The following is a 26,724-nucleotide window of genomic DNA, read 5'->3' on the forward strand; positions in this document are numbered from 1 at the left end:
GGGGGGGGGGGGGGGGGGGTGGTACAAAACTGCTGCGTCTTGCAGGCCGGCCGTGCCCTCGTGATTGACGGTGGGAGCGGCGGTGTCGCGTTCAACGCCGCACCCGCGCCTCCCTCCCCTAGTTTCCGCTGCTTCTGCGCCGCGCCCTCTCCTTCACTACTCGGATATAAGCAGCGCCGGCCCCACACTTTCTCCGCCTTCTCCCACCCTTCGTGAACTGCAGTCGCGCTACGCCATCTCTCGCTACCCGGTCGTCTGCCCGCTGACAAGATTCTGGTCGTGAGCATTTCGCGGCTCGGGTATCATCCTGGGAACGCATGGGGGGTTGCATTCAAAAGTTAGTTTGACGCTTCTAACAAACAGCAACACCGCAAAAAAAAAAAAAAAAAGAACTACTCAGAAATACGTAAGATATAAACAGCTTGGTCGTAAAATGGGCTTTGCCGCATGAGCTTCACGTAGTACATTCAATACATTTCGTAAAGTCATGAACAAATGAAACTTGATCACGAAAATATGAACCGAAACACATAACTTGCGCGATTTCTTTCCACTCTGGTCAAATTGATTGATTGATTGATTGTAGGGTTTAACGCGCCGACGCAACGCAGGCGATGAGGCGCGCCGTAGTGGAGGGCTCCGGATTAATTTCGACCTCCTGGGGATCTTTAACGTGCGCCGAAATCTCGTACGCACGGGCGTTTTTGCTTTTCGCCTGCATCAGAAAAGCGGCGGCCGCCGCGGCCGGGAATCAAACCCGCGACCTCGTGCTCAGCAGCGCAACGCCTTAGCCACTGAGCCACCGCGGCGGGTTCAAGTCAAATTGACGCGTGCCTTTATTACAGTAACAAAGCTTGGAAATATGACTTTCTAAATACACCGATAGCGCCTCAGTATTGCACCTCAACGAATTTTGTGTGTTCTGGCTCATATTGTCGCGTTCGCATTTCATTTGTCCGTGACTGTACATGTACATGTCTCGTGTCTCCACATGCAGGGAGCCATAAGTTGGCTTTTTTGCACAACTTATAAGCTGTGCGAGAAAGCCAGACAAAAATTCCGCCATCTCCACGAAGTGAATGATGATGAGAGGGGCGAAACTCCAATGCTTATCGTTAAAAGCGTGAAACATTCGCCCGCACATCATTTGAAGACTCGACACGTTGTTGTAAGGGTGTTTTTATGTACACTTATATACACGGTGTTTATTATTTACATATCGATGCAATTATATACAAGGATTACATTACTGATTACAAAGCTGTGGGAAGCGCTTTCCTTTGAAGATTATAGCTCGCAGGCGACGAACAACAACCTCTTCTTCTTCCTTTTCTCCTTGTTGGGTAGCAACGAACGCGTTGGACGTTTTGACCTCTTCGGCCAATCTTTGGTTGGGCAATCCCTAGGGGGATCCTGCCACAATCATCATTACTGTGCCGTGCCGTATACAGCAGCAACGAGGGACGGAACAGGGCCCGAGCAAGAGGAGCTTCGCCCCTAAAATGACCACATTCACAATATCGCGCAAGATGGACGCACGGTCAGTAGAGGCCCGTCTCATCTAGGCACGCGACACAGCCGCTCACTCCCACTTTGGAACTTCATTTATAAACATAGCTTTAGCTGTAGGGCTGGCTTTGCCTAAAAACTAATTTTGTCTCGCAAACTTGATCAATGCTGGACAAAGAGCAGATAAAAGCGTTCGCTACACGATGCGGGAGTGAAACTGGTGTACATGCGACTTTAGATACAAAAACCTAATCCTCCCTCCTCTTTCGTCCTCTTTCCCGCTGCAATATAGAAACCATCACCTGGTCATCACCTAGAATCCCCGTACTTAGGAGCCTGCCCCTACTTCATGGCTCAATCAAGGTGATGATGATAACAACTTTATTTTGCCCAAAACTGGGGGAAAGGAGGAAGGGGAAGTGGGAGCCTTCCTGAATTCCTCCCCCTCAGATGGCGGCCTGCAGCCCTTGGGCGTGAGCGGCATCTTCGGCCAGTTGGACGACCTTAACCTGCATTTCGGGGTCGGAGCTAAGCAAACAGGTCTCCCACTGCTCCGCACTGGTGATTCGTAAGCATGCTCGTATAGTTTGCGGCTGAGCATCACAAGCCCAAATCATGTGAGTGAGTGTGGCTCGCTGGGTGCACCACTTGTATTGGTCTTTATAAAGGTCGGGATAAATGTGGCTTAATACTGCAGGATTGCGGAAGGCATTAGCCTGCAGCTGACGCCAGGCTACAGATTGACGTCCCTTGAGGGTGGGATGCGCTGCGGGATATTTCTGGCGCTCCATGCGATAGTGCTGAGCGATGTCCCGGTAGGTCACCTGCCTGTCCCTAGCCCCCTGGTCCGAGCCAGCAGCGTCGTCAGGGCAATCTCGGGAGCTGAAACCTCGGGCCGCCTCGTGTGCTAGCTCGTTGCCTGGGAGAGATGCATGGGCCGGTGTCCAGATTATTTGCACGTTGCGCATACGAATGGCTTGGACGGAGCGTAAGATGCGTATGGTGGTATTAGAGATCCTGCCAATTTCGTAATTCCGGAGAGCTGTTTTAGAGTCTCTCACTATGGTTTTAGCCGTTGTGGGGGCGAGGGCAAGCGCAATAGCGGCCTCTTCTGTTTCGTACTACTGCTACCACTACTTTATGTTTGATGGCCACTGAGTTAGTACAATAATTAATTGGCCATTACTATCGAAAATTATAATTTCTTTACTGGGCGAGGTTGCGATAAGTTGCGAGGGGACCAAAACGACCAAAAAAGGGAAGTGGCAGCGCCGATAATCATGGCCAATCCCCGTGAGAGGCTATGTGTGTATCATGGAGGGGTGAAGTGATTGCGGTCACTTCATCCGCTGCTCACAAACATGTCGAGCGGTGGAACCGGCATTACCTTTCGTGAAGCCATATCTTTAATGACTATCATCGATACTGCCAAAACTAGTCACTTCCTCTTTAGTCCACACCCGACTTCAAGGAGCGGGGAAATTAGTCGTGGTCTGCTTCTGAGCTTGTTGTTGTAGCCATTAACTTGTTCCTGAATTTCCGTCATCGTCCATGCATGCCCTCAGTGTGAGCATGCATGTAGACTCTCTCTCTCTCTCTCTCTCTCTCTCTCTCTCTCTCTCTCTCTCTCTCTCTCTCTCTCTCTCTCTCTCTCTCTCTCTCTCTCTCTCTCTCTCTCTCTCTCTCTCTCTCTCTCATTACGGGCGTCGAATGCCAGTCACGAAAGATCCTAGAAAGAGAGAGTTGTGCTGTAAAATTGGAGTTCGGCCAGACTTGCAAGGTGCTGTGGTGGGCTGAGGAAGTTGCGTAGAGCAGGCACAAAAATCGATGACGTGATTAGATAAGGTCATTCGGGGAAAAAGAATGAATCCGGGTTCCCCACGGTAGAAGTGGTTCGAAGAGTACGGGAGAGGCCTACGTGCTGCAAGGTTACATCAACAGGATGTTGTTGTTGTTGTTGTTGTTGTTGTTGATGATGATGATGAGTACGGCGATATTGACGATAACGATAATGACAACAAAGACGAAGAAATCAATCTGAATTTATGAGGCTTCCTGAAATCGCCGGCGCAGCGCAAAGACACCTAGGAACATATTGAGAGTGCCGGGTAACACGCGAAAAGTGAGGACGCGCTATAAATGCATCGATTTTACTTGTATAATTTGCAACTGAGAAAGATGGGGTGTAATTTTGCACGTATAATTTACAACTGAGAAAGATGAGAGGTAATTGTTTTCTTTTTTATTGATGTAAGCATGTTGCGTGCCGTTCTGACGTTTATTGTTTTATCTGCGAGTTCCTTAGCGCTGCTTGGCAGCGCCGATTAACAAGGGCATTAATTCACGCCCAGAAGGAGCTTGCACAACCATTTCGTCGGTGACATCAACGTAACCGGGCGCCAGGCCACGCCGGAATCTACGGAAATGAGGCAGCACAATTGGCAGCACCTGCATCGCTCCCGACCGTGCCCAAGACAGCTGGACGAGGCCTCTCGGCTGCGATTATGCCCTCGACAAACAACGCACCGCCATCAGACAGCACCACAAACATTCCCACGTCCTACTCTCTGTCTGTCTGTCTGTCTCTCTCTCTCTCTCTCTCTCTCTCTCTGCTTACAGGTCCGCCTAAACCAACTTATAGGACACTTACAAACCCTTCCCCTGCAAAAAGAGAGAGAAAAAAATTAATACTTCTATTTAGGCCGCCTGTGTCATTCTGGACACTACTGAACATATTTTTGGGGCATGCCGTAGATTTTGGAACTAAAAACATTCTCCAGACACCCTTCCCGCTAAACTTAAAGGGACTCTGCAGCACTCCCGATGAATGCTTTCACCCTTTCCTTCGCGTCTGGAAGCGCTGCGGAAGATATTAGTTATCGTCAGCACGGAGCGGCACTCCGTGATTAGCTCGTCGCAGCAGATACGCATTCCGTTTCTGCTTTGCTTTTGTGGCTTTCTTCTTAAAGTATCTATCGAGTGCGCTCATTGCTACAGCTGAAGGAAAGCCGGCCAATAGCTGCTACACCGCTGTAATGACGTAATTCCAGCGTTAGAAGGACGCCAAGACCGGGAAAGCGAAAAAAATTCTTTTGAGCAGGTTTCCAAGTTATCTCACGGGCACAGAGCAGTAATTTTTGTCTGAGGTACTTTGCGACCCCTAATCTAAGTACCGGATGTGTTGGTTGACTACGTTCTGCCAGGATTTAGGATTTCTATAAAAAAAGTTGAAAAAGTGTTGCAGGGTCACTTTAAAAGTGGTCTCCTCCCTCCACCCTATTCACTCAACTTAGGGTCCGTCTGGGACCCTATCCGGCGTTTTACCTCCCAGCCCGCTATTTTCCTGCTATTTCCTAACCATGACCACGACGACCACCACCACAATCATCATCGTCATCATCATCATCATCACCAGCCTACCTACGCCCACTGCAGGGCAAAAGCCTCTCCCATAAATCTCCAATTAGCCCGGTCCTGTGCTAACTGCGACCAGTTTATCTCGCAAACTTCATCTCATCTGCCCACGTAACTTTCTGCCGCCCCCCTTCCACGCTTGCCTTCTCTAGGGATCCCTTCTGTTACCCTAAATGACCAACGGTTACCTTGTTTTCCTAACCAAACACGACCCAATTCATAGTTCCTCGCTACCCCTGAGGGGCGTCTCGTGTATTAGCAAGAGACCACCGAGTTTCTTTAAATATTTGAATAAACGTTATCAAGTTCCTCCGGAATAACCGCGCTAACATGTTCCTGGAAAGCACAGGCAGTTTGCTGGTTTCAGGAAATTTTTCTGTTTTTCTTTCTGCGTTAAGATTACACGCGCGGTTTGTGGCCGCAGCTGGGCTAAAGTGATGGGCATAACTCGGGGCGTGTTTCATTCGGTACTTGGTCAGGCTAGAGAAGCAAACTGAAACAAATAGAAAAAAAAAACGGTTGTGTTGCTAGCCGTGAAACTTATGAAGAAAAAAACAGGCGCGCTACATGCCGACACGGGCTCAGATGGTCTGAATTGGTTTAGTTTATCTTGCAGTTATCTTAAACAGCAATCATACCACAAACCGCTGCATGCAGTCGTTGGTGCTCGTTTGATGTTTGTTCTGTGTTTATCGAAAAGGAAGAGTATGTTGCCAGCATGAATTTTCTGCTTTTGTTTAAACATGTTTAAATGCTGTTAGCTTTAATTGAAAACATTGCGACTAAAGTACTCTGCTTTCGTGTCCGCGGCACCATACCGTATCCATATAAAAGCAATTTCATTCTACCATATCACACAATTGCCAGCAGCGAGAGAAACAATTTTTGCCGCTTTAGTTAATCGAGAGTAATTTATTTTAATTCATCGGCATCTCACTTTACACTGCACGAATCTCCCGGCACCCATCCCATTTCCGCAAATGGAATAATATAATAGCTCCGAACTTGGCCCCATTTATGTCAAGCAGATGTCACAATATTAGAAAAATACAGAAGCGAAGAAAACACGATGAAGAAACCAATAAAACAAAATTAAAAAAAAGAAATAAAATAAACGAGGAAAGAAGGAAGGAAAGAAAGGAAGGAATACATTATCATCACCACCACCACCTGAATTTTTTTTTCTAGAAAAGCAATTTTTTCTGAGTGTTTTCTACGTTTACGACCCCATAAGCCCACGAACAAAAAATAAAGCTGGTTGGGCAAGTATTAAGTTATTGTATTAAGGTATTTATCATTGAGCCAATTAATTAAGACATCTGGTAAATAAAATTGTTATGTTGAGCAGAAACATTATTTTTGCATGTTTTGTAAATTTTATCACCACATGAGCACGCAAACAAAAAACGAACTTCATAGTGAACGTATTTATAGATTTACAAGCTTTGAAATAAAACTAGGACCTTAGTTTTTTTTTCAGCCTCAGCTTCGTAGTTTTGTCTTTATCAGAGCTTCTTCTCTGTAGCGTCCAGCTCGCGCTAATGCGCAGCAACGGCGATGCCAATCACAATAGGCACCCTGGAAGTACAATTCTCCAGAACATAGTTTTGGTTTGAATCTCTATGCGCTATAGAAGCTTTTATGCGGTGGCGTGAATTGACACCGCCCGGGCCGAAAGGGTAAAACTACAACTCAGGCCGGAAAAAGATCGAAGCTGACGATTTTGAGAAAATGACCATTGATTGGCTCTTAGTGCACTTTAATACTGAATAATCACAGCATAGCCTAAACCAGTTCAAAATTTCTTTCTTCCCGGAAGAAAGTCACATAAATCTATGCTGGGCGGAGCAAGTTTTGCAATTATGTATTCCGTGCTAAAACATTGAAGTTGACTCTGTTAGCAGACAGAGACACACGGACGGACGGACAGACAGACAGACAGACAGACAGACAGACAGACGAACGGACGGATGGACGGACATACAGAAAGGCAGGATCCCTTAAAACGCGGGCTGTCATAAAAAATCCCGGACCATCTCCACTAACGTGAAACCTGGATAGGGGTGAAGCATGCAGTATATAAGTGTATTCTTGGCACCTTGGCCTTTTTGCCAACGGAGACGAAACCACTTGGGGCTAGAGGCATACAATTTTGCTGTAAAAGTCCCGTGTCTTCGAAGCACGAAGCGTTCTAGCGCAAGGCGTAAACGAGTGCCCGGTATTTTTTTTTAATACGAGTTACGTTCTAGCGCGAGGCGTAAACGAGTGTCCCGGTGTTATATTAGCGTGACTACACGAGACGACGGTGACGACGACGACATGAGACGCCAACAGCAGCCTGGGCCCCTAAAGGGCTTCGCTCCTAAAAGTGAATAGGAAACTTCGCAGATGTCGATTAGTCTGCCGGGAATTCAGCCGGTGGAGTATGTATCCGCGATTATATTCCCGCGCGACTAAGGCGCTCTTCACTGCGCACGCTGCAGGGGCAACCATCCCATGTGCCGTAATTCATGGCCCGACGAAGAGGTGCGCTAAAGGAACGCTAAGCCCCCGTAATTTACAATCTCCATTTCAGACCTCAGCGTGCCCGGCGGCCCCATCGAGCCGTGGGCTGCTGCAGCAGCGTCTATATAGCACCCTCTCGGTGCAGCAGCATCGGAAAGGCCCTTTGCGCAGCAAGAGCACTCAGCGGGAAGCCCGTGCGTCTTGCATGGCCGACATAACGGCACAGCGTCCGGGATTATATGCGACACGAGCAAAATAAAAGGGGCCGAACACATCTAGGAACAGCGGAAAGAGCGGAAGCGGCGAGAGCTTATCCGTGCGGAGCTCAGAACCATCGTATAACTCCTCCGATTCAAAAGGAGAAGAAAGGCGGAGAATCTCGAGGAGTCCTTGGTTCGGATCAGGGAGATCTTCTCGGGGTCTCGACGCTCTCACGCCGCCGCTTATAAGCCGGCGGGCCCGAGTGGTCCTTGCTGCCCCGAGGTTTGTACGGGCAGTGCGCCGGATAAACGCCTCCCACTGGCTCCCGTTCCTCCCGCAGTTTGTTTGCGAAGCTGCGCGGAACAACGTCGACGCTGTTGACGGCGTCGTACGCTGCGTAGTTGGGCTGTGGGCACTGGGATTAATGTCATCCAGTATTCGGCTTTGAGCTTTCTTTCTTTCTTTCAAAACCGTTTCGTCTTTTCTGTGCTTACTAGCTGGGGTTTTCTTCTTTCGAGGAAGGGCTTAGCGGCTTGGTGACGGTCGTGCGGGGAGTCCGGTTGTTTGGTCTCCACTGGGTCGAGAGTAACTGTCCATGATGCACCTTTATTATTGCATAAGCAATCGATGGCGCCGCATGTGGGCAAATTTCGCGTTGCCCAGCAGAGCCGCGTCGACTAAACAACGAGAATGGAGAGAGCCCGTGAAGAGAGCTGCCTTGGAGAAAGGAGAGAGCTGACTTCGCAGGTGTTCCAAGGTTGATACAGTGACATAAAGGCGAAAGTGTGGCGCGCCACCTGCCTCCACGCCGTCAAGACGGGTCCCGGGAGTCCCTCCACCGTTTGCACGAGTTGTAGAACGGAGTTTACAGCCAGTGCAAGCAAGAAGCCGGAGCAAGGCGTGCACATAGAACCGAGCCTTGAGGTCGCAAAGGACAAGGACCGGATGCGCACGCATTCTTAAAGATCATTTTTTTTTACCGTGTTAGATCTCTATTCAATTCTCTTTTCGTCTTGCTTCTGCGGGTCGCTTTCGTGTGTGCACTTAATCACGCTGTCGTTGGCGCGGAATGCTAGCAGCGTACTTATGCGCACTCTTGCTTTTCCGTTCTTATCCACGCCTTTCGACCCTTCGACTTCGCAGAAGGCAACGAAAGCTCTTCTACGTTTTCTGAAGAACACAAGTGTGGGCGCGTCCCCGCTCCTATCTCCTCCTTTTCGCCTCCCACTTCTTTCATCCCCTGAACACCTTCCCCCCAGTGCCAAATAGAAAACCTGGCTCTATGCCTCGGTAGCCTCTCGGCCTTTCCGTTCGCTTTTCTGCTCCTCCTGTTCTGCTCCTGTTTTCTGTTCGCTTGTCTTAGGCGATGTCTACCACGCAAATAACAACAAACTGGGTTGCATGAATTAATTAACACCGGTGGAAATCATACTTGACGCTGCACGTTTCAATGCACCACCAAATTTATTCCTGTGTAAAGTGTCGATATTTCCAAAAAAATTCACCGAATACTTTATCTAGATTTTTAAATACATTTTTATTTATCATCGCGTTTCGAACTTTAAACATAAGCAACCATTGAAGCAGTCTGTCTCTAATGTGAAGCACAAAGCAGCTGCGCACGTTTTGTATAATTGTAAATGGCAACCTAATTATGTAAGAATTAAATATAGCCACTTTAGTCTACTTTTTTCTGCTGTTTCTTTTTGGAATGACGTACCATTAGAAATAAACGTAGTTATCTAGATTTTTAAAAATGCATTTTTATTTATCATCGCGTTTCGAATTTTAAACATACGCAATCACTGAAGCAGTCTGTCTCTATTGTGAAGCACAAAGTAGCTGCGCACGTTTTGTATAATTGTAAATGGCAACTTAATTATGTAAGCATTAATTATGGCAAATTTAGTCTACTTTTTTTCTCCTGTTTCTTTTTAGAATGACGTACCATTAGAAATAAACGTAGTTAGCTGACTTCAACCATCCAAAAGAAAATTGAAGATGTTCTTAGCTACTCACCACTAACTCCCAGAAATATTCTACTTGTGTGTCATTTTTTTCCCTGCTTGCTCTATTGTCAATTGATTCAAACGTTCCAATTTTCCGCGATATGTTGTATTTTCTACAATGTCCTATTGTTAAACGATGTTTGATAAGATTTGTATAACATCTAGCAACGCTTACTGGTTTTATTTTTCTCACAACTTGTTATCTCCAAAACAACTAGCATAGGAGGTCCCGCCTGCGGTTCGGAAGCCTTGGGACCTCCTCCTGTAAATTCACCCCAATGTTAATACACTCTTGTACTTTCCTGAATAAATTTGAATTTGAATTTGAAGCAGCGCCACTGGACTCGCTCTCAAGATCCTCCTATTACTCACGACACCCCCTGCTCCTGATAGTGTGGACACGTAGGCATGCCTCCCTTCCAGCGATAGGAGGCGGCACATGCCTCTGGTCGCGAAACCAACTTCCGGGCTTCCCGACCCAGGACAGGAGACTTCACACTCTCCCTCTCAGATGCAAGGACCTCTGTGCTCAAAATCGCCGCATTCGCTCGCGCTACCCTTTCCCATCCGGCGCTCACTAGTGCAGATTGCAGAGCGACACTTGCCTCAACTGGGGTGTCTCACCGGAGATGTTTCTACATCTCCCCTACCACCTTTCAGTAAGGGTGATGTACAAGGGAGATGTACAAGAGATATGTACCTCAGCCAGTTCTTTTGCAACCTCCCCGCCACAGGAGACCATCTTGTATGGTTCTGCCCACTCCATCCAGTTCTCATCTCCTCCTCCACGACCCCGAATGGTGACACTGACCAGACTTCACCCGGAGCACCAGCGACGCCTAATCAACCGGGCCATCCGGGCTTTAGGACATGAGAGCTTTATACTAATATATACGAGAGGGAAATATGGCACCACTGTCTAGGGGAGCCGCGTTTCAGCCAGCGTTCCGTCATGTACCGGGCAGGCACGTTCAACTGGTCCTTGGCATGGCTCATGAACAGGCTGAAAAGTTGGCTATGGCTCCAGAAAGCAACAATATTTCTGTAAAATATTATTCAAATTAGTTTTGTTGTCATAAAATTAAAGCTTCAAAAGATTCAAAAATAGTCAGTGACTATTTAGAAGCTTCATACAAGATCAACAAGAAAAAAATGTCAACCGTTTTTTGTTGATTTTGGCTTCGAGACAAAAAAAATCACGCCATATCCACGGAATGAATGATGATAAGTGGGGCGAAGCTCGAGAGGGGGAGATCATCGGTAACCGTAACTCTCCCGTGAAAGTTCGCCCATTAATTACATCATTAAGAAAGACGTAAGACTGTGTGCGTACATTGTACAAATCAACTTTTATTTTCGGAGTCAATGCTCCCAGGCCCAGACCTGGTGAAAGACCCCGCGCCATCGAGGACTACCCCGCACCTCCACCACAATTTGTCACGTAGGATGGGACACAACGGTAAAGAAAGAACTTTTATTTAGGGCGAACTTGTGCCCGAACAAGACGAGAGGAAACGAGCAAAGGTCCTTGCGTCTCGTTCGATCTCCTAGGACGACTGCCTGCGTTCGTGGCGTGATCTCTTGCGTGATCTCCCCCTCGCAGTGCACGTGCGCTCGCGCCTCCGTTGGCGAACACAGACAAGCTCGCGCTCCCGGTGCCGAGTTTGCGCTGCCGGTTGCAGCCGGTTCTTCTTGCGCGTGCAACGCGGCCCACTTTGCGACATCTCCGAAAGCATGCGGTGGTCACGTACCACGAGACACAAGGGATGGACAGACCCATGACTTAAGGAGCTTCGCCCTTAAAAGAAGCATTGTGGCTAGCCAAGCCAAGTAGGCGAGGAACGTCTCTAGCTGCAATGGCGCCGCCCATGACGGCCCGCGATGGCAGCGCCAGATTTCCCTCTACGCTGATGGCGTACGTACTGATCGACTGGCACAAAAAAAAAAAAAAAACTGACATATACTGTAACATCGGCGTACCTGACGTCAGCGTTTCTTCCGTAGGCAGCTCGAAAAGCTTTAAATCTTGCCTCGCGTCGAACCTCGTGCCTTATATATATCGGATGCATGTTTCTTGGGTTAGGGGCGACAGTGATGTACTGTCTAACTTAAAAACTTAACTTAACCCTGCCAGACGGGTGCACGTCATTTGGACCTATACCCAAAGATGTTCATCCCGCTTTTCACTAATTTCATTCCCACCATGCTCTTGAGATAAGGAACCACCATCCCACCTGCAGTCTGGGGTAACCTTGTCACCCGCGCTGGTCACAAAGTTGAGGTGGAGTGACACAGACGCCGGACATCGGATTATTCGCTCAATGGGCCATTTTAATGTTTTCTCATTAATAAAGGCAAAGTGAGGGATAGAGAGACGAAAGTGAGGATGCAGATGCACAGAGCTACGGAGGTACCGTCGACAAACCTCATTTCAGGATCCGAAAAGTACGCTGATGCAATCTCCGTCGCCGGCCGCGCAGAGCTCCCATTACGCCTAGCAACGATGCACCGTCCAAGTCTTTGTTTCTATACGCTGGCCATGTGAGGCATCAGGTGCTCTCCCGGTATTGCCTGGCGAAACTTTGGTCCTTGGAAGGCGCTCCTCCCTAACTCTGCGCTATATTAAGACAGAAGGGGGCAGGTTGCCGTGCGGCGTGGCACTTGCGATGCGTGTCTCTTAATCGCAAATTAATTAACCGTTTGGCGTCCGACGGACAGTGCAGCGGTCCCTGTGAATTGCGCGTAATTGGCTGCGCGGCCTTGGCAGCGTCGCTGGTGCCGCGAGTTCGCCGCGTATATGGCCGCCTGCGGTTATCAAGACGCGGCCGCACGGCGTACGTCCGCCCTATAGCGCGCTAAACAAAGCCGCCCCGCAACACGCGTGACTGTTATTCTTTATGCGATATCGCTGTTTTGATTATGCGGATGCTGCGAGCATCATTATTACCAATTTAGGTAATTTGCAGGCTGGGTGCGCGCGGCTATCTTTAGGGACAACCAGCCAGGGATAAGCAGTTGCGCGAGCGGTTAAATTGTCGGTGTTTCCCCCAAATGTAAATCCTAGCTGGGCTACCCTCGCTGTTTCTGGATAAAGTTTATTTTCTCGAACCCACTTATTACATTAGATGCGACTCCTGGGAATTCATTTTTAATGGGCGCGACGCCGTACGCTATATACAGCGCCTTTACACGAGGTACTCTGCGTAGGAGAAAAGGGTGCCTCTGACACAGAGCGCATGTGTAGCGAAAAAATGTTGTTACACGTTTAAGATTATATGAGGGGCCCTCGCATATCCGTACGTATTGTCCACTTTTTGAATTTGAAAGCAAGTTTTGACTTGTCTGTTGGAGCAGAGTAACAACTCGTGCAAAATGCATCTGCAGATCGAATTAAATTGAGCAACGTGCTCTTGCGCCGCCTGGTAATCCGGAGGGCAGGTGGACCACCCGACTAGCGGTGTGGTTACCGAGAGACAGAGATTAAGGTATACGAACATCACAGAACTCTGTTAAAGGGGGATCAGATAACTCAGCGGCAGAGAAGGAATTGTAGGATGGATGAAAAGGCCGGATGTAGGCATGGATGACCTAAACAATGATGACGACGAGTTTATGCCGCTTAACGTGGCTTAGAATCCATCATAAAAACTTTTAATTTTATTCTTCAAAGGCTGCAAACTAGCGGTAGTAACCTGGAATTGTTAAGATAAGCTTGAATTTTACAAGCTCGGACTAACGATGACAATGACGATGATGAGCTTTTGCCACTTTGACCATTCTGCCTATTAGCTCTTGGCATTTAGCGTTGATTTGAATCCATTATAAATAAATCGGCTTTAATTTATGTTTTCTGTATAGGTAAAAGAAGAAGAAGCTTATTGAAGTGCTTTAGAGAAGTACATAACTAAATATACTACAGACAACTCAAGCCAACGCTCTAAGCTATAGTATTGCTGAAATCTAAATTTTACAAATCAACATAGAATTTCAAGACAGGCGTGCAAAAAGTAAAGGCCTTATTCGGTGTGGTTAGTACACAATATTGACGGGACTCTTGGCGATGCCTGGTCGCTCCGTTCTTGTTCACTGAAAAACATCCTTTTTGCGCTTCGGGGGAGAATCTGGTTTTGTTCTGTGGTTGAAAATTCTGGCAAGGATTGCGGGGCGCTCCTTCAGTCGAGTAGAAAACGAATGAAGCGTTGTGCGCGTTCGTGGCGAACGAAAACAATGACGTAATGACGACGTCACTCAGTGAACGTACGATGGAGCGGTCATTTTAAGTCTTCTATCTCCTTTCCGCGTTTTTTTGTTTTGTTATGTTTCGAAGACAACCTGAAACATTCCACGGGGACTTACGCGCGTCTGTCGTTTTCAAACTGCTATTCACCTCATTTATTTGCCGACAACAGCACGAAATTAGCGATCACACGCAACTAGTGGCCGCCTTTACAAGCGACAGTTTCCGTAATGGCGAGCGTTATCTCGTGTTAACTCAATGCAACGCGTTCACGGCTGCCTCGGTATACGTTAACGCAAACTATCCGCTTGCGACCTACGGAACGGGGTTATCGCTCCCTCGCGACGGCCCCGCCAAGCCTAACTTTTCTGTTTGGGGAGTCCCTTTATACGAGAAGGGTTCAGCACACGACAGCGAACGGCGCCCAAGGGATACAAATCCCGCGAGACGCTGGGAGAGGTGGGGCATGTTGTGTGTTGTCTGCCGCACTGTGTTGCTGAGAAGTCCGGTAACGGCAGGGTCGTTGGGCCGCAGGTTACAAGTTACAACCTGCAAGTCGATTCTGAAGGCCGTAAAAGGGGAACGCGCCGCTGGTCAATGTATAGCCCTGTCGTGACAGCTATAACATGTCTTTCCAGGTTTCAATAGCGCTCTTTAGTTTGTGTTCGCTTCTTTGCAGTCACCCAATGTAGAACTCGCTTACTTTTCTGCTTTGTCATTGTTTCGATAGCGCAATGCAGTGAGTGGTCCTTCCTTTACAGTCCCCAACTGTGGGCTCGCTTAGTTTTCTGTTAGGAGCGAAGCCCCTTAGGAGCTGGGGCTGTTGGCGTCTCCTGTCGTCGTCGTCGTGGTGATCGTCGTCGTACTCGCGGTTTCATGTAGTCACGGTACTAAAACACTGGGAAAGTCGTTTACGCCTCGCACTAGAACGTAACGCGTACTAAAAAAAAATTGGCCGCGTATCTGCTCCTTTTGTTGCAAATGACATTAAAAGACGACAGTCTTTATCGGGTTTTGCCAAGTAAATGCCTCCCTTCGCTTTCCCGCTCACATATCATGTTGTTCCTCTTGCGTCGCGCTCCTCCGAAGGTAAAGACGCCAAAGGTTTGCTTAAATCATTTGAAATTTACCGCGTTCCACTGCTCCAAACCGGGTGTCTTGATGCCAACGCTGCCGTACGGCGAAGACGCGTGTGAATCGAGGCGCCCTACTTCCACGTTTATAGAACCGCGTTTCTCTAGTCCACGTGCGTTCAAAGCAGAACGTGGAATCTATCTAGTGGAAGCTTTTGTAACTGTTGCCACTTGATTTCTTCAAATGCCGCCTGAAGCTATATGGCGCGGGCGACAGCAGGCGACGGCGGAGTGATATTTTTTTCTTCAGTTGATGAAGTATTTAATCTCGCCAAAATCAAACATGTGCGATTTTTTATAAAGGAACGCTGCAAATATCACTTCTGTATTAATTTGTTGTCTTATATATGCGTAATGTCTTGTTGTTCTTCAACAATATTGACAAGTATGAACATTACACCGGAATTAGACGGGCACATTTAGCTGTGACTATATAAGACTATTGCGCAGGCATTGTATCACTTTGGCCGGGTGGCTGAATCGAGTCACAGACAGACAGACGGACAGACAGACATACAGACAGACCAAAATTTCTGGGTTTAAGTAGCCCAAGAAAGACTATCGTCTTTAAAAAAAATACACCGGGACGCTCGTTTACGTCTCGCGCTGGAGCGTTGCGTAACGCCTACTAAAAAAATTCCCCCGCATTTCCCCGAGGGGGAGAATGTGAAAGTGCGAATGCACGGTTGTCGGCCCGCTTGCGGCGCTTGCGCTCGGCCCCCGCAGCCCACCGCCTCGCCGCCTTCTCTTCCATCTCTTCCATCGGGTTTGTAGTATCACGTGTACACCACGCAGTTATCAAGCCGCTATAACGCCGCTGAGTCGCCAACGCACGCCGCTGACGACGTAGTTTGAATGCGTTAAAGATATAAGGCGCGTCTAACACTGATATCACCGTCGCGTCCGTGGCTTGGTCGGTAGAGCGTCGCGCTGCGGCCGCGAAGTCCTCGGATAGAAACCTGGCGCCGGATGCTGTTTCTTTTTCAAATATAGAGGAGCACTGCGGACGCCAACGCCGCCGACGCCGGCGGTGGATGGTTTGGGGTCGCTTATAAAGTGCATTCGCACTTAAAAAACACCGGGACACTCGTTTACGCCTCGCGCTAGAGAGCTTCGTGCTTCAAAGACACGAGATTTTTACAGCAAAGCTCTATACCTCTACCACCCAACAGTTTCAACTCCGTTGGCAAAAACGCCAAGGCGCCAATTATACACTTATACGCTGCATGCTTCGCCCATCCCCAGATTTTACGTTAGTGGTGAGCCCGGGATTTTCATTTTTGGGAAACCCATGCAGTATTGAATTGCTTGCTCTTCGCTCCGTTACGGTCGACTAATACGTGCTCTGCCTTTATGTTTTCTCCGTTCTTTGGGGCCTCAGCAGTGTCTAGTCCTGTAGACAGCGCAATGCCCGCTTCTTTGAATGCACCAGGAGGCTATGGGTTTTTCCTTGTTTCAATATCTGAACAGCGCCGTTTCCAAACTTGGCCCGTCATCGTAAGCGCGAAGGGTTGGTGTTTTCACAAGCGTCCTGGCCCGATGAACATCGTGGCCGCACAGGCGGGCCAACTTTCTTGGCCAGTCCGTCACGTGGGCACGTATGCCGCGAACGAAGGAAGACAACAACCACGTTTGAGTTCGTATGGTATTTGAACCCCGAAACCCCAGAGTAGGAGCGGAGTTCTTTGCCGCTTCGTTACCTCCACACGTTGGCAGCAGTGGAAGAACAGTTATATAGTAGTGCACGCCGCGTAACGCGTGGCACGTGACGGCGCGTGAGTACATCAGGGGCTTACAGCCGTGCATAACTTTGATTCTGGAAAGCTGTGGCGTGTAGTGTCGCCAGTCTTCAGGCTGTTGAAATAATTCGCTCCAAAGAAGGAACCAAGGCAAAGCGCAGAAACCGACGCATATACAGTTTATTTATTTATTTATTTATTTATTTATTTATTTATTTATTTATTTATTTATTTATTTGAAGTACCTTACAGGCCCTGACAGGACATTGAGTAAGGGGCGTAAATAAGAAAAGTTCGAAATTAACAAGATTTGAAAAAGTGCGAGAAATAACCACAGTCGAAGAAAAAATTACATAAGAAATTGGCCGTTGATACATATCTAGAGAAAGGCTGGATATAAACCAGGATATAAACCAGTTATACCTGGATATAATGAAGTTGACGAAAAATTCGCAATTTTTCGTTACATGCAGGTTTTCGTTGCATGCAGGCTTCGAGTAAGATTCGCGTGAATGAAGCAGCTAGGAACGTAACCAAAATGCTAGACATCAGTGAAGGTGTACTCACCTTTCAAGGATTTATTTCACACTGAAAAACTGCGTGAATTGCGCCAGCTGCTTTCGCGCAAGCTCAGGCACTACACGGCTTCCCGAAAAATCAAGGTCATCAATTGCCCCCGTATTCACGAGAGTAACTTAAGTATCGGTGTTGCAAGAACCAAACTTACGCTGAAAGCGCATCTTTTCGCGACGTTGACGCCCTTTTTTGCACTCGAAATTGTTGAGAGGGTACTAGCTAAGATACATGCACTGCGCGGCGGCGTTCTTCTTACTCGCCGGCGCAGATGGTATTTAAAATTGCGCGCTTCTTTCGAAAAGACCGAACTTTTTTTCTTTTCTGGCAGCAGAACTGATCACCGATGATACGGCACCAGAGATAGCTGTGGAGACGCCGACAGGCCGACAGGAAAGCCTAGCGCCTAACCGACACCGCACTCGCACGTGTAAACGTATACCGTAGGTTGCGGTGCGGGTGAAATTCACTAAATTAGTGCATTTTTCAAGCAGTTTTTTTTTTTTTTTTCAGAAAAAGGGCATGAAGCAGTGCCTTATTATAGCGTTACGAAATCGTTACAACAAGGTTAACCGATTAACGCCTTCGTTACGTTGAGGTCTACAACACATGGGCTTCAATGGGGGTGGCAATGGGGAATTAGAAAACTTCGTTAAACCCAGGAATCCGTTATACGTAAAGGTTGTTACATCATGTTTAACTGTACAATGTAGCACGGAAAGTCTTTGGGAAGCATCGTCAGGATGTCGCCTTCAAAGCAAGCAAGCAGACTTAAGTACCCCGATGAATTTCTTTACAGCGAAGCTATATATGCCTCAGATAGCACGAACTTTTTCGTGCGTCACACGAAAACTACTGCTGCTTGTGCCGTGCTTGGCGCGTGCGTTCAGTGTTTCGTGCGTGATTTTCATCGGTTCACGCCGCACGGCGCCGCTGTTGACGCTGCCGTTGCCCGTTTCTTCTGTCGCTCCTTATATGAACATACTCCTCTTAAGTACACATCCTTTGGCAACACGCATACAATGGAGATTGTCGTATTCATTTGCGTACAGAAAGTGTCGTCGAAAGATGTATAGGAAGACCCTGAATGCCTGTGCGTCGCCAGCGCGTCTGCTTCATTAGCATACGCACAATATCCGGCAGCCGCCGAGCAAGTCGTTCCATTTGCCATCACAAAGCCATCATTACCTCATTACACGCCCACCCGCGGGTGCCGCATCACGACGTGAGGCTTCAAAGCGTAGCGTTATGCCTAACGTTAAATTGCTAAGGCTTCATGTTTCATCTGCACAATCCAGGGACGTTGGTTATAAGTGCTTTCGCGTTAAAAAGACCGAATGTCCATAACTGCTAAGCATAAATACAAACTAAGCAATAGCTCTTGCGCCCCACAGTGCAGAGAGAGAGAGAGAGAGAGAGAGAGAGAGAGAGAGAGAGTAAATGTTTATTGAAAAGGAGAAGAGGTCGGCCTGAGAAATTGATCTTGGGCCTGCTACTTCCCTCTGGGGGGGAGGGTACGGGGAACAGAAAGGAGAATTGTATTAACGTGTAATACCTCATTCGGAACTACTGTATACCGCCTCAGCTATAGTACGATTACTTCGTGTGTTTTTCTATATTGCGCCATAGTAACGCTTAACGATGTAAGCCCACTAATTAACTACAAACGGTTCGTGATGAACGATAACGGTAACTTGAAATGAAGTGAGAGAGATTATAATTTTCAAGTTATCAAATCGGATAGATATATACGCCACTTCGATGGCCGTGCGCCACCAGAGATTGGAATGGCTCTTTCATTCTTCATACACTTTTTTCCCCGAGAAATTGTGACTTTTAAAGTGTTAATTAGCTGATGTAACGAACTTCGGGGTTCCTCTAGAGTTGATTTGCCGCTTCCGGTCGTTAAGCAAAAATCTTCCAAAACAGAAGTTGCCAGTGCAACGACAAAATCTCACAGCTAAACAAAATAGCGCAACGTGACGCTGTCCAGATACTCTTGACGGCTTGTTGTAATATATGCAAGCGCATATTTTCCGCTGTTTGCTTCGGCAGCTGCGTGCACGCCTCTCGATTAACGACACGAAACATCGAAGGCGCCGTTCAGGCGTTCGCGCCACATGTTGGAAAACAACGGCGAGGTCGTGTGGCTTCTTTTTTATCTGTTATAGTGCACCATCAGCTGCATGTCTTCTTTACTTTGTGTCATCATTTTCGTCATTGTTGTTCGACTGAAAGACAGCAGGAATGGTATGATTGATTGATTGATTGATTGATTGATTGATTGATTGATTGATTGATTGATTGATTGATTGATTGATTGATTGATTGATTGATTGATTGATTGATTGATTGATTGATTGATTGATTGATTGATTGTAGGGTTTAACGCGCCGACGCAACGCAGGCGATGAGGCGCGCCGTAGTGGAGGGCTCCGGATTAATTTTGACCACCTGAGGATCTTTAACGTGCACCGAAATCTCGTACACACGGGCGTTTTTGCTTTTCGCCTCCATCAGAAAAGCGGCCGCCACGGCCGGGAATCAAACCCGCGACCTCGTGCTCAGCAGCGCAACGCCTTAGCCACTGAGCCACCGCGGCGGGTAATGGTATGATTTGCGAATCCTGTCTTATAGTTATTTCAACAGCGGTTACACGGCAACAGCTAGCAGGCCTGTAACGTAAAGCACGCTCCGTAAACGCCGTAACGGTGCTCGTACAGGGATGGTCAGGCAAACCATGGCGATGGGGGATAGTTAGCGGTTAAAACTCTAGCCGCTTTATCATGCCCATGTTGTAGTTCTCTTTGTTAGTGATGGTGATGATCATGATGATGCTTTCGAAGATTAAGGCGCGTATCCATAGGACCCGGCCATTTTGCTCTGCTGAGAAGGCCGTCTCCTTTAATGTCACCGTTCACGTTCATCGTTTGGTAAAAGCTCTCAGGTCTTTTTCGCAGATTGTGCGTGATGGCTGCCCTGATCGATTGATTGAGTGATTTGGCGGGTATAAATAAATTAAAAGATAAACGAACAAAATTCGAATCCTGAAAACTGTAGTTGCGCGTGTTAAGAGTTCGAAACGTTGCTCACGTTTGACGTGACGGGTAGCAAAATACACACATTCTAGTTTATTGTCACAGCTGGTTTTACTCGATTTATCTTGCAATCAAGCAATATAATTTACAAAATGCTGAAAATTTTGCAGCTGCTGAACTATCACTCCAACTGCCAGAGCTTAGCTTTGGTACTTCCGGTTTCTGCGGGCAGCCGCACCACGTTGGGTATCTCACGTCCGTTGCGTAAATAACTAAACTAACGGAAGATATCTTTACTTTGCTTTAATTCTGAATTATTTAACACTTTAATTCTTAATTTTAATTCTTAATTTTGCTTATTCGGAATTCTTAATTTTTTAAATCTCTACTTTAATTCTTAAGACGGTCTCGTTTTGGAAACCTTAGTTATGACATAACAGTTTTAGGGGTTTATGAGCGGATGACGTGCCTATTCAGAGTAGGGGTGGATCACGGCGTGTAGTGCTAAGTAGGCGGAGGATCGGAGAATAGGCGGTCACCTTTTTTTAATGATGTAATCAACAAAAACAAAACAAAACAAAAAAAGAAATCCACTGAAGCACTCCCAGCCTTCTCTCTTCCTTTTTTTTATTGTTCCGCGCGCCCTCCGCGCAGTCTTATATTCATACGAATAAAAAAAACCAAAGACCTGGCAATTAACAGTGCGCTTTAGAGACAAGCACATTTTAAATTAAGTGTCTCAAGCGTACGAGTATACAAATGCACACTTAATTCGCGCCATTCAAAGCCAAAACTAAGAAAAAAAAGGTCAAGATGACTACACGTAGAGAATATAATAAAAACAATTCGCTCGTCATATATCCAAGACATGTATACGTTGTTGTTATTTCGCAAATATTTCAGCTTTTGTGCAGCTGGGGCCTTTAGGTTGTCACTGCTAGAGCAACAGGCGCTGGATACCACACAATGAACGTCGTCGGCAGCCGTACGAATGTATGTCATATATATATAATGTATACAGCAGGCGAAGAAACGTCATTAAGATGACGTTACCGGCGTTAGCAGCTGTGTTTTAGGAAGGCGACTGGTGACAGGGCACGCTCTATCTCTTGCATGCGCGCACGTCATCATTTTGAGATGTCGTTAAATCCAGAAACGAGGCAGCGCATGTATGTGGGAATCTCGCAGGGCCATTTTCGCGTTCGAATATTTATTGTCAATATGATTTCCTCCTTTCCTGCAGGGCGAAAAGGAAAGCGATAGCAATCGAGACACAACGATGAGCGAGTTCGCCGAAAAGGACAAGTGGGTCTGCCCCAACGACCGAGAGCTGGCGCTGCGGGCAAAGTAAGTTCTGCACCGGATTCACTCGTAGAGATTGCGCAAATTGCCTACTTTGGGTTCTAAACTATGCACGATCACTGCGGTTCTCAGCGACAAAAGCTGCGAGCACTCGCGGTACCAATTGTTAGTTTTACAGCAGCTGTTATTTTGACGGCTGTGCTGACTCAGCGCATTGATCTACTCTATTGTATCTACTTTATTGTATCGATATAGTGTTTTGAATTGTATTATCTACAGCTACGAGAATTACCATCTACTGCGCATCCGGTGAATTCGAGAATGCCCCTCTACGCGAGATGTTCATTTTTGCCTGAGCAATAGGCTGGGCACTTTGGCAAGAATTTTCGCCGTCGATCCAAGACCACAGAGCGACAGCAGTGTGGGGAACGACCAAGCGCATGCGGAGAACGGGCGACGGTGTTTGGCAGCGTGGCGCTGCGTTCGCGCCGCTGCCGACTTATGTAGACGGACGTCAAGGCGAGGCATGGCTCGCGTCCTCCCTCACCTCGGCGCACCTGTCTAATAGCGTCGAGACGCGTCCCGCCACATGAGAAGCGGAACGCGCCTCATTGTAACGCATTGTAAAGCATTGTAACGCATTGTAACGCATTTTTCAATGCGCATTTTGTAAAATAAAGGCACAGCAAGTAGCGGGTAGGCAGCCGAAAAGGGTGACATGGCAATGACGGTGGCGAAATGTCGTTACTGGTGGACGACAAGAGAGAGAGAGAGAGAGAGAGAGAGAGAGAGAGAGAGAGAGAGAGAGAGAGAGAGAGAGAGAGAGAGAGAGAGAGAAAATAAATGTGCATTGAATAGGTAAGAGAGGGTCTTCGTTTGAAGCTTTAAAAGGGCGTTCAGTACCAGATGCCTTAAAGGAGCCCTGACACCAGTTTTCGGCGTTAATATTACTGCACAGTTCGCTTCCTTCACTCAACAGAATACCCTGGCTGAACTATGAGCGGCCTGCGACGCGAAGAACATGGTTCAATTGGATCTCATTTATCGCGCCGACGGAGCAGCGCGCGGAGCGGCACTCAGCAAATTGACATCAGCGTGACATCACTCCAGGAGAGGAAAAAGAAGTGACGCGACAGCGCTCGTCAAAAACTCGTGACGTCACTTAAAGCGCGCGGCCCCACGAGCGGCGAGCGGGCGCAACACCCTCTCAAGCGGGCGCCGGTGACGTCCGCACAAAGCGCTGAGGTCATCCAGGGAGCCTGTCATATGCGCTGTTCGGGATGAAAGCGCGGGAATTTGAAACAAACGATTTTCAGGCCGTTCAGGCCGTTCAGGCCGTTCAATTACCTATCGCGTGCTGAAGTATTTGAAGTGCTGTTTCAGGTTGGCCAGACCATAAAGCATCGATAAAAGCATTAAAAACATAAAACATAGCGACAGCCAGCCAATGCCGCTTCCAGAGCGAGGGAACGTGACCGCCGAGACGGTTGGAACGCAAAGTGCGGTTGGCACGGTGTGCAAGGTGCGTGCGAGGAGCGCCGTGTTGCGGGCTTCCAAATCCGAAGCAAGGCGTGCACATAGGGCCGCGCCTCTTCGTGAGGGGGAGGGGTATGAGATGCTCACGCATTCTTCAGATACACTGATATATCTTCCAGTATTTTTTCAGTCATGATGTTAATGGCGCGCGAAATGCACAAGCTTGAGTATTGCCAGCGCCCCTACGCAGATACTGACCTGCTGCTTCCCTTCTCCCACTACGTACTTTCAGGCGGTCTGTGGGTCGGTCAGTCCCGAACAAGGGGCGAACACAGAGGAAAGAATTGAGAAACCTCTTCGCTACCGCGCAAGATGTTACACAGCTAAAGCTCAGGTCTCTGCTGATTTTCTAGCGATCGCGGTATCGCGTCTGCGGAGCACTGATACGAGCGGTGTTGCGTCAGGCGGAAAAGTTGAAATTAAACGAAAACAAAAACTCGTCTGGAATGAAACACAGAGTACTGTGGTGTTATAGCGAATACGAAGAAGCGCGAGAAATTTGTCGAAGCGCAAAACTTGCGAGGCACGCTTGCGAGCGTAGTGGTCTGTTTAAAATCAGATACCCTGCCAGTCCGAGAGCTGCACCAAAGAACGCTAGGCGGTTAACTTTGGGCGCGCATGGAAGGACTACGACTGACGCTGTACGGGAGATACGGGCTGGGCTAAGAATAAACGTGTTTAGAGGTTATAACTTTGGAAAACGGTAAAGGACTCGATAAAGTTTTGAAGTGCACGTACATGAAAAGCGCGTACACGCATTACATTACTTTACATGTAAATTGCTTGAATTTAGTGCTCGGGCGTATATTATATACGACTCCCTTCTCGGAGTTTACTGAGCCTACCATGCGGGTTTTGCAAAGCTTTTCTGTATCCGCCGGGCAGCAGCGGTGCACTTAGCTCAAATCAGCCGAGGACTCTCCAGGCATGAATTTATATCAATATCCCAGCACCATGTTGCGTCGGCTTGCATCCTTGCAACAAAAATCGAGCATCAGTGATACAAGAAATGAAAAATGGGCGATCTCCACTAACGTGAAACCTGGGGAGGGGCGAAGCATGCAATGTATACGTGTGTTCTTATATTGTAAGTCTCTCTCTTGCGACATGGCGCGCGCTGGTTGGGCGCCGGAGAAGCGCCGGTGGGGGGAGCAATCGCGCGCTTGCTAAGATGGTGGCACCATCTCTTGCGTTGAACCGGACTAAAGCAATTTTAAATGAGAGACAGACTGGCCGTAAGTTGTCTTTGTGTCATACGCCGCAGCACGCTAAGAAGTATGCTTTACAGGAAAAAACCCTGATGTTTGAAACCAATTTCGAGACGTAAATTAACAAATTTATGTTATTAATGACACGATTAAATCCTGATTATTCCTATTTTTCAAATTAGTTTAAATCGTATTACTTTATTTTGAACCGGTTTTATCTATCATAGACTTGTTTTTTTTACCATCGTTTGATTACTTGATTTACCATGACGACATGAGATGACGACAAGAGACGCCGACAGCCCGAGTACCTAAGGGGCTTCGCCCCTAGGAAAAGTCGTCAGTAAACACCTACGAGGAATTCTTCGATAGTGCGTAAGCGTTATGCCCGAATGCGTCGCGCTTACGTAGAGTCCTTCCAGGCTTCCTCGCGTTGCTCTTTTACTATCGTATGACTTCACTGCGATACACAGAAGCCGTGTAAGAAAGGCAACTTTACAAAAAAATGTGACCCTGTGTAGTGCGCTTGACTGCTGTACAGTGGGCCTTTATGAAGTCGGATTTTTGAATACGCTCAAATGCATTGCTGGGTAGACATCTTTCCCGGGGCTATTTGAGAGTGATAAAAATGTGAAGGTCCGAGGGTCCTTTACTCAACCTGAATCCACGTAATCCTACCAAGCCCTTAAAACCGGCTTCACTGCTATGCACAACTCCATTGCTGGAAAGACATTTAATGAGTAATATAAGTTGTGTAACAATGGGGCCCTCGGGCCTATTGTTTTAATTTATTTATAAGAACCCAAGCATTCCTTTGGAGTGCAACGCGTTACGTCACGGACTCACGATTTCATACGAGATGATTAGGACTATAATGCTCACGCATTAAAAAAATAAAGTGCTCGAGATTTACACAAGAGGTGGAGCTAGACTAAAGCATATGCGAAAGAAACTGCGCCTTTAAGGCCCTAAATTAATGACCATTAAGGACGACAGGTTGCAAATTACAAAAAAAAAACAAGAAAGAAAGAGAGAGAAAAAGACATAACAGCGATTTCGCTCACCTGATGGGCTCTAGCCAGTTTCTCGGTATTGGCGGCGTGAAGTAATATTTCTCAATTACAATGCCCCCGCTGTTAAACAAGAAGGAAAAGCGCGCATAAAACAGGCAAGCAGCAATAAAATAAAAGGATCGCTCGGTCGCCATTTTTCTTACACGATAAACAAAAAGAAATACTCGAACTCAAATCGCCATAGCATTAGAGCGGCATCACCGAGCAGACGAAATCTAACTTCGGAAGGCGCTATTAGGCGCAATAATCCTATGCTAATCCAGTGTTCCCCGAGAAAGGCATTGGACGTCTTCAGCGCTGTTTATGGCCCCTTCCAGGGACCGACGGAGTTTAGCAATGTAATGGGGCGGCAATTTAGCTTATTTAAAGGTTAATATCGGGCCGGTGATCGTATACCGGAGGCGATGAACAGCGAATTGGCCGCCGTTACTTGCAAAAACGGGCACCTTATCTCCTTACTTTATTACCCGCGCATTTCGTTTCGTTTCGTATGCTATTACCTGTCGGGTTTGTGGAAATACTCCCTCGCCCTGGTCGGTAGTTTTTTCGTGCCCTATAATTTCATGGTATTTGTGGAATGATACTCCCCTGGCTTGTCGCAATTGACTCAACATTTCTCTGCGTGTTGCGTTGACCCCTATAAATTGTGCCCTGACAGGCGGCGAAGCATGCCTTTGAAACTGCATTTCGGTTGCTCCAGACTTCCTACGTCCCACACACACTCACACACGCACACGCACGCGCGCGCACACACACACGCCCTCGGTCTCTCTACTCAGGAGAGAATCGCCGTCGGGATAGCTCAAATGGTAGAGCACCGCACGCGCTTGGCGAAAGCTGTGGGTTCGATTCCCGTTTCCGGAACCTGGCAGATTTTTGTCGACTTTCATTTTTTTTTACTGCTGTGTCACGAAAAGACAACCTCGCCCCATTCGGCGCTATAAAAACACATTCATGCAGCCGTAAAAGCACCGGCATCAGCGACTGCAATCGTGATATGTGCGGTTCTTACGGAATCCCTCGTCTCATATAGTTCTTTTCTGCATATACCGGGTGTTTCAGGGAAGACTAAGTAATTTTAAGAAATGGGCTTTTGGAGGTAAAATTGTTTATCTTGCGTGAAGTGATTAGGGAGCGCTGCGGCCGCTACAAAACGGGTTCCAAGTGATATTTGGCGAAATAACAACCGGAATTTGTTAATTACTTTTTAGTTATTCTAGTTAGGCCTTTGATTGTAATAAGGAAAT

At 47.4% G+C, this 26,724-nt stretch overlaps 1 protein-coding gene across 2 annotated transcripts in view; it reads left to right on the forward strand.

Annotated features, from left to right (window-relative positions):
* Rph (Rabphilin) overlaps window positions 1–26,724 on the forward strand; it is a 134,903-nt gene that overhangs the window by 25,624 nt on the left and 82,555 nt on the right. Inside the window, exons 1-2 of one of the 2 annotated variants that reach the window (XM_077677771.1) lie at window positions 21,474–21,527; window positions 21,602–21,705. In XM_077677771.1, coding sequence (XP_077533897.1) covers window positions 21,638–21,705 — 68 coding nt within the window. In that variant the 5' untranslated portion in view covers window positions 21,474–21,527; window positions 21,602–21,637. Of the gene's footprint in view, window positions 1–21,473; window positions 21,528–21,601; window positions 21,706–26,724 lie in introns of those variants that run through there. The other variant, XM_077677770.1, reaches the window with a different exon arrangement.

Source organism: Haemaphysalis longicornis, unplaced genomic scaffold (assembly GCF_048455015.1).
Source record: "Haemaphysalis longicornis isolate Haplotype H1 unplaced genomic scaffold, Haemaphysalis longicornis Haplotype H1 scaffold_7, whole genome shotgun sequence".
Lineage (NCBI taxonomy): Eukaryota > Metazoa > Arthropoda > Arachnida > Ixodida > Ixodidae > Haemaphysalis > Haemaphysalis longicornis.